Source organism: Alligator sinensis, unplaced genomic scaffold (assembly GCF_000455745.1).
Source record: "Alligator sinensis unplaced genomic scaffold, ASM45574v1 scaffold1451_1, whole genome shotgun sequence".
NCBI lineage: Eukaryota > Metazoa > Chordata > Crocodylia > Alligatoridae > Alligator > Alligator sinensis.
In genome coordinates, this window is record NW_005842351.1 from 81,385 (window position 1) to 90,445 (window position 9,061).

Below are 9,061 nucleotides of genomic sequence, written 5' to 3' on the forward strand. Positions count from 1 at the left end.
CCAGTGAGTTCAGCCTTGGAGGTAGGCAGCACAGTCATTTTCCAAATGGCATCCTATCGTGCACATAGCTACTGAAAATGTTTGTTTACTATATATGTTGTGTGAATTCCTAGTTTAATTGAAGCTAATAGGATTATTGCCATTGTCTTAACTGGTGCCAGGATCTGTGTCCTGGATTGCCTTGCACTCACATTTTGTTTTACCATTTTAGAATAACACGAAGTATCATCAACTGATAGGTATGAAAAAAGACTAGTAGTGATGTTTGATGGTATTGATTAAGAAAGGCACTGCTTTTAGCTATATTGTACAACCAGTTTTGAACAGAAGTCCTCACTGAAATCAGTGAGGGAGTACGGTCAAATATGTGATGAGATGATACAACAGCAGTGTCTATAATCCATAAGGACTAGGCACTTTTATAAGATTGTGTAAAACGTGACAAATACTCCACCCTCCACAAAAGACTTTACTCGCATGCAAACATTTATTATTTTTTTCTTTTATTAAATATGAATTTGTTTCAAAGGGGCATCTTTTTAACCTCTAGCACCATACAAATTAAGAGTAAAATCATGGTCCTTTTGAAATAAATGGCAAAACTCCCAGAGACTTTAATGTGGCAGAATTTCATCCAAAGTGTGCAATTCCCAATAAAAATGTATCATGTTAGCTGCACCTTGTTCATAAAGAACACTACTTCAGTGTTTAGCCTCTCCCGTGTGTGCACGTTCAGTACTCTGTTATACTGTGTTAGAATCTTTATGCAGACACTTATTCCCTTGCTAAGTATACGTAACTTCTTTTACATTAATTAGAATTAGACTCATGCCTTGAAAGAAAATTAAATACATCTTCCTGAAGTGACTGCAATGAAGCCTGAAGCCATTCATGAGTCACCTGGATTCAGATTTCCTTTACAATACTGAAGCTCAGCCCAAGTTTGTTGAAACTGATCTGGGACTACTTTCAAGTGAACCTGAGCCAGTATGATAGAAATAGCTGGGCACTGTAAACTGGGTTTTTGATTAATTTTGCTGGAATTGATAAACTATTAAAGCAACCATCCAAATGAAAACTTGAACCTAGCTTTTTTGTCTTGCTGCTTACAACAGGATATTCAGATATACAGGGTTTTTTTTTAACATTAAACTACAATTTTGCTGAAAACACTTTTTATCATTGCATATTTCAAAGTGATGCTATCCTATTTAAAATGTGCCTTTGTTTAAACTGTCTTTCTTTCTGACATCCTTGCACAACTGTGTATTTACAGGTTGCTTATTCGGTTTTCGCAGAGCTTCGGTGCCAATGCATTATCTGATAAAGACATTTACATGAAAAAGTGCACACAATGTGAGGTGTGGAACCATGGAAATGAAATGTCCTTTGGTGTGAGGAGGCCAACTCAGATGTGGTGCTTGATCACTTTCCATCTCACTATTCAGACAACAATTTCTATTATAGCCATGTCAAAACCAACTTAACCCAACCCAACCCAGCCAAAAATAAGGATTACATCTGGGTACTTAGAGTCATGCTACAAAAAAGGTGCAACAATAAACAAGTCCATGTGCATTCTCAGTCATAACTATGGGCAGAAGAACCCTTGAGATTCCTCGCTTTGGTATTAAATAACAATAATAAAGGCTTTTAGAAATAAAGCAATACATGGTGGGACTTGAACTGTTAGCAGTCCCAGGTAACTTGTCCATTGAAATAAGTCTCATCCCTAGTCATAAATAAATAATCTCTTTCCTGGCCTCACTTCCATGCCAGGATCAATATCTCTTAACATCTTACTTATTTTATTACTGCTTTTGGTTTTCTGGGGCTGATTGAAAGTTGCTCAGAGGAAATCTTTGGTTTTGCTTAAGTGTCCGTGACATTTAATCATGACTTTCCTTGCAGTTTAATTCCAACCAGTCAATCAGTTAATCCACTTCAATTGATTCTGTGCTCTCTGTTATTGGCTTGCACTCATTGGGCATCCTCTGGTGTCGACTCAGCTGGGTGGCTTGTGTGAAGCTCCTCTCACACCTCTCGCACCTGGTGAAGGCAAGAGAGAAAATTGAGACTGGGGAGCTGCTTCTGGGGGGTGATGGGCTTTGTCTCATCCTGCCTAATCAGAACAGACACTCAAAAGTGGCTTCAGATTTTACCGGCTCAAGAGGTTTAATTGGTGGCTACTTCCAAGGCCTTGATGCCTATGATGGGACAAGGCCTGTCTGATTCAGAACAGAAGAATCTGTCAATAGACAGGGGGAAGGTGATTTCTCCAGAGAGGCCTGTCCTGCTGTTGCTCTGATCACTGTCAGTTCAAATAGATAAAGAACAAAAAGAGCTTTTTAGGAGTGAGCCATCAAAGAAGCAGCTTGTCTGCAGTTTTCTGCTCTGTAACCCCTAGGAGAAATTGATGACAAATAGAATTTCACCCTCTGCTCATTTAAAATCTGGCATTCACCTATTGGAGAAGAAGCTGTAGGGCAGTAATTGCTATGTATTATAACAAGAGAAAGCTTTTTATTTATCTGATATGACTATGCAGTTTGGTTTATGTTAAATAAGCTTGTAGGATTAGTGATTGCTTAATCAATTGCCTGAAAACATTCACAGCATTTGACATGTGTGTGGGGTGAGAAGGAACTCATAAAGGTCAGCAATGTGTGCTTCATTGTCTTTTAAGTCTTCACACTACTTGCTCTCTTTCTCTCTCCAGTGGACTACAATCTATAACAAATTAATGAATGAATTAATTATGTTGCAGAGTCTCTGAGGGGATAGGACAGGGGTATCCCTAGTTCAGAAGGAATCATCTGCCCTGTTCTAAAAGACAATCTACTATATCAAATCTTAACTTTTTAAAATGTGTTTTTCTTTTTAATTAGTATTGTGAATACTAGATGCAATTCCATGATGGAATACAATGAGGGATACAGTAGACTTTCTTTGAAAGGCCCTCACGCAAACATCCACCTTTGATTTAATGGTGCTGCGTGATGTTTATCTTCAAAGATTTCAATAAAAGTATCACTATGATGAATTAACTCCCCATCTTCAAAGAAGCAGCGAAGAAAACAATGGTTGCCACTGCCTTCTATCCATCTTTATTTCTTCATAGGAAAAGGTGAATCTCCACAGAATTAGCCATTTACAAAAATGATAAAATATGTATATGCATACATAATTGGAATGTGTAGAAAACGTATGGTTTAGGAACTCAGTCCTCAAATATTACACATTCATTCATCTAAACTACTGTACCAGCCTAAAATGTCAACATGCCTAAGTTGTGTTTCTTTGATTGTCTTTCTGGGAATATTTTTGCAGCCTGTTCCAGTGTTAAAAACTGCACTGTGATCTTGACAAATGTAAAATGTCAGCTTTAATGTATCAGACCTATCAGCTCAATGAAAATAACTCAGAAATATTGATCACCTAATGATTTTTGGTGTATTCATTAACGTCTACGTGCAGATCATCCTCTCTCCAGAGCTCCTGAAATGCTGATGACACATTAGTGTATTGCTGATTGTTTATTAGAAAACTGATTAGTTACTGGATTAGTGTGTCAAAATATACTACCTTTCATTGCTTGACAAACTTACAAATTATTATATTCTTTATATATGTATATCTTGAAGGAACTAGAATCAATTTTAGTGCTAGGATTAGCTTGGGTTATGGGAGGCACGACTATCTACTTGATCTTGAAATTTTGTTATTTTATTAATATGTGTATCCTTATAAACAGTGTATATGTACAGTATACTACAAATATACATATGTATAAATACACATAAATGTACATATGAGTTTACCTAGATAATATATATACAATAGATATAAGTTAAGTTTTAGGGGTTTTTTTAAAACACATGTGCCTGCCATTAGAATCCTAAATCCATGTTTGGGCATCTGAGATTTTTCAGACGTGCCAAACAGGTAGAAATCTCACAGATGTCACTGGTAGCTGTGGGTACTTGCCACTTCTGAAAATTATGGCATGTATTTAGGTGCCTAAATGTGCATATAGTAGCTAAATTCAGGGCGCCCACTTTTGAAAATCTCAACTGTAACATAGAATACCAAAATACTTCCTGTCTCGGGTATTATATGACATGTGCACACATACATCCATCAGACAGTGTAGCTCATAAACAGGAGAGCAGTTCATCAAATAAAAAGGAATCTGAAGAATTATATAAAACAGAGGGAAAGGAAATCACTTCAATATCAGATTATTTAGTGAAGCATCTCTTTTTAAAAATGTTAGGCAAAGATTCAATACGGTGCTAGTATTCCATTATAGGATAGGGAGATGTCTACACATCTCCAGAGGTCAATCCTATTCCTATAAGGGGTTAGAGGCAGGGCGCTTACATGTGCACAGCAGATAATGGACTTATTCCTGCACAAAAAGCTGGGTAACTCAGAGTTAGTCTCAAGCTACACTTTGGTTATCCACTAGTTGAAATAGAATTCTTCCTGTAGGTGTCTACAAATTAGTTACTGCAATCCCTGACTTCTAGGTATCTGGCCCCAGAATAATATCCAGAACTCAGAGCTCCCTATGCAGTGCCTGGGAAGCGTTGGTTCAGAACAGTGGTCCAAAACCCCCCACACGCTGTGCCAAGAGTTAATCATTAGGAAAACACTGAGCATGGGATGTGTCTGCCATCTCTAAGATTAGGTCTCTGACTTGGTGTGACAGAAAGATTCTATTTTCCTCCTGGGATACAAATCCCAAAGTCCTCTCATGGTGGTGGGTTCCTACAACTGTTCTGTGGCTTGCTCTGTTCCTTTTGTATTCTGGCATGACCACCTCTTCTAATCTTAAAAGGAAAGCAGCTGCAACTGCCCAAGTCTGTTGGTGAATGTCATGCACATCCAGGCTACTCCTATCAGATCAGACCTTCAGGGGAATTAGGGACCACCTAGTTTCTAGATACCAAAGTGATTTAGGTGGGAGCTAGGTCAAGTCAGGCCAGTTCTGGGCATACAGATCACTGCTACTATTTTGTACTTAAATGGTTTAAGTTCCTCTACGGGCTCTTGTACACGTGATGGTAGGGCCATGTACATGTGACAAAAAGTGATGGGAAATCGTCATTTGTCTATCATAATAGCATTACTGTGTATACCTGCACGGGTTTTTTCACATTTAAATTTTTTGAGCATGGCAACTTAGACCACCTCAGATATATTTTAGTTTGAGCAGAGAAGATAGTGGAGATGGTGCACAGGGTGCTGGAAGCCTGGGTGGGTGCGCAAAAATTTGGCCTTGGTGGGCTTCCAGTGTCCCGTGCACTGTCCCAGCCACCTTCTCTGGCCACCAGCACACCCAACCCCCCTCCTGCTGTCTTCCTGCACTGCCCCAGGGGCAAGCCAGCCCATTTCTGGGTGGTCCCAGGCAGTTGGAAAGTGGTGGGGACAGTGCACAGGGCGCTGAAAACTCACCGAGCCCAAGCTTCCCTGAGCATGCCTAGGCTTCCAGTGCCCCATGCACTGTTGGATCAGACTGGGTGCTGCCTGCAAGCTGAGGCAGCACCTGCCCAGCTACCACCCACCCAGGCAACCCCAGGGGACACCACTGCCATGGAGGAAAGCACCAGGCCCCCCGTACCCCAGGGGCTGACTGATCCAGTGGCAGCTTGCGTGGGCAGGCTCTGCCAGGAAAAAAAAAAGTGGTGAAGCCAATCCTTTGTTTTTTCCCCCCTCGCAGAGCCTGCTCACCTCTCCTGCAGCCAGGGGGGCCCTGGACCTTTCCTCCACGTGGGTGGCTGCACCTGGGCTGGGGCAACCCAGGTGTGCTGCTAGTGGGCAGGTGCAACCCGGGGGGGGTGCTGCCACTGCAGAGGGAAGGACTGGGGTTCCCTGCAATTCAGGGCCCATCAGCAGCATGCCTGCTGGCCACATGAGAGGCAGGCAGGCTCCATAAGGGAAAAAAAAAAGAATCAGGCTCCTTACCACTTTCCGCTCCCCCCTGCCCAACACGGAGCCTGCCCATGGCAGTGGGTGGGTGGAGAATGAGTTGATGGCGGGCTGTTACTATTCTGTCACAGTGATGGTAGCCCCTAAATTGAAATGGTGGGTTTTTATTTTGTAGGTTTTTAATTGTGATGCGCCATTTCAAATTAGGGGAACTAACCCCCCCCTATGTGTACAAGCACCCTATGCACCTTGGGCTAGGGACAGAAGTTATATGTAAACCTGTAAAAGTGATTGGAAACCAATTCAAATTGGTAATAGAACAGAAGTCCAGTGCACATAAACCACTTTCAAAATGGCCCAAACCAATTTAAGATAAACTTAGATGGATGCAGTATCAAATTTAACTGATTTAGGTTAAATCAGTTTATTGAACTGCTGTCCCTGATCCCCTTCATAGTCAAATGAATGCACAGTCTCCCAGCATCTCAGCATGCTTTGCACCTCCCCCACAAACCCTCCTTCACAGGGTGGGTGGGCTGGCCTTTGCCCAAGCTATCTGCTCCAGTTGAATATCTGTTCATTTGCTTATCAATTCAATCTGTGCATTTTAGACTAATCTGTGACGATTTAATCGATTCAGCCTCAGTCTTTCTGACTGTCTGTGTTTAGCCCTAAAGTCTACCTAATATTATTGTAGAATGTGAGAAAATAGTTCAGCTCAGCAGTGAACCCTCTAAGATAGATATCTAGGACAGGGTTTGGCAATCTTTTGCCACTCTGGGTTACAAATCTCCACACACGCCTTTGAACACCCTCCCTAGCCCACAACCCCACTCCATCCCTGAGACCTCAAGCTGCCTGTGCTTAGCCTCATGGCAGATACCAGGCCCCTTTGCAATGTGGGTATGCGCAGGCATGGGAGAGCAGTAGGAAAGGCTGCAAAGGAGGGTGCTGTGGAGAAGGCAGATGGCTTGATGCAGCTCCACACTGCCCAGTCCCCCATGCCACCTTGGGATGGGTTTGACCTTCCCAGATTAGCTCCAACATCTTTGCGGGCCAGATTTGGCCCAGGGGCTATAGACTGCCAATTCCTGATTTAGTATACAACAAAACTTGATTTTTCTATTAGATTTCAGGTCAGATATTCAGATAAGCTTCAACCTAAACTTTATTTTTGAAGGTTTTTTGTGTTATTGCACAGCTGTGGCTATACATAGTAGTAGTTATGCTTCATACTACCTTTCATGAGGATACAATCAAGTACAGTCAGCATTCAAGGTAACCACTAGAATTTACTCAGGTGCAATTCAGGTTTCTTTCATTAATAATAAGGGCTGCATACTGCTAAGGTCTACTCTGAGGGATTTAATTCGTACCTAGGCTCAATGTTTCAGCTCTGCAAAGAATCAGTTTAAGACTGCATAAAACTATGCCCAGAAACTTAAAGACCATCACCAAAAATCAGATCCTTGTTATTTTCATAAACTGAATGCATAGGCACTTTGGTTGAAATTAAAAAGGTATGATCCTATTGTATTCAATGCAGCCCTATGTTAAGGCCCGTAGCAAGTTCTTTTTATATTTCTACAATAAACCTTTCTCTTTTACTACTCTTATTAATAGAGGGGAAAGCATGTTCTTTTGTTTTTCTTGTTTCTCTGACTGGTTGTCTCAGATTCTCAAGTACCATTACAATTTTTTTTTCCAGGAATTATTTTTTTGGCTAAGTGGTACTTAATGTTGGCATTCTGCTAGTTGACTGCTCAGTACTGACATAATGCTGTAAGTATTAGTAGTGCTAATAACTTGGTCTAGACGAATTTTTTACAGTAAATAGTTTGTTTTGTCAAGAAAACAGCTTTGTGTTGACTGAAAGTATTAAGTCATTTCTGTCAAATTCAGGCAATTGTTTTGACCAAAATACTGGGAAAAATATTAAAAAGTCAAAATATTTCATTTTGATATTTTAATGAAACATTTTGAGTTTCCATGATATGTGCCATGTGTAGCTACATTTATTTTTAGAAAGTAAAAAAGCACCCTGAAAACAAACAGAATGTTATGCCTTTCCAAATAAAATATTTTATCCAACATAAATGACTTTTTTGTTTCAGTTTTCCATTTCAGCAAGAAAAACTGAAAATTTTCCTTTTCAAATCAACCCAAGCTGAAAGTATTTATTTCAGATTTTTTGGTTGGCTCGATCACTTGTACTCAATTATTTGTACATCCGTAGGTGTGACAGCAGCAGCATTGTGCTTCTTTGACCCAGCTTTTGTTATCACTGAACTGAAAGAGATGGAGGGGCTGGCTAATAATTTTGATTTGGCCTACTTTTGAGAGCTATCCTTATTTAAGAGCTTTGTTCCAGACTAGGAGCCGTAGTGGAGACTTCAGTGAGATAAGAATGCACAAAACATTGCAATGGTTAGGTTGAAATGATTGCTTGTGATGACATGAAAAGAAATCCCTTCTAACTGGACCTGATGCCCAGATGATGTAGCTAAGGCTTTGACTACAGATAACCTCACTTAGCATTTTTATCTACAGGGAAATGCAAATAGAAAAGTCTGCTACCATAGACAGCAAAGTTAGCTAGACTTTGCAGAAAGAGAGCCTTCTCCCACATAGCACTCCCTGTCCAATCAAAGACCCCTTTTAATAACAATGAATATACCATATTTTAAAATTCCTTCACAATTTTTGTCCCTTTCAAAACTGTCTTTTTCAAAGTGCCTTGTGCACAAATGTCCCTGCCAAAAATTTGGATGATACTATGTGTCTACGAATTCATATGTACAATCATGATTGCATAAATATTAGGTCAGATTTTTGCACAGGTATTAGTTAATAGCATAACTGGCCTTTTGTGTGGGCAATTAACTAGTTTTTATACATAATCTATGATCCATGCACTTCCAGCATATTTTCAGCTCTGAATTTGTACTTTGCATTTGTTGAAACAATGTGGTTAGTTGTTAATTAAAAAAATATTGTAATTCAGTACTAAAAATGAAATACTGAGGTAACTGCAGCTTTCCAAATACAGTTATCTTGTTTGTTAATGATAACAGTATTCATGATTCGTGTCCAGCAGCAATATATAAAACTATTTTCTGCAGCAGGA

The 9,061-nt window shown here is 40.1% G+C and overlaps 1 protein-coding gene across 1 annotated transcript in view; it reads right to left on the reverse strand.

Annotated features, from left to right (window-relative positions):
- Positions 1 to 469: 469 nt before the first annotated feature.
- The window catches only part of PRDM6 (PR/SET domain 6), a 100,280-nt gene continuing 91,688 nt past the window's right edge, over positions 470 to 9,061 (reverse strand). Inside the window, exon 8 of the mRNA XM_025210472.1 lies at positions 470 to 2,049. Coding sequence (XP_025066257.1) covers positions 1,935 to 2,049 — 115 coding nt within the window. The 3' untranslated portion in view covers positions 470 to 1,934. The remainder of the gene's footprint in view (positions 2,050 to 9,061) is intronic.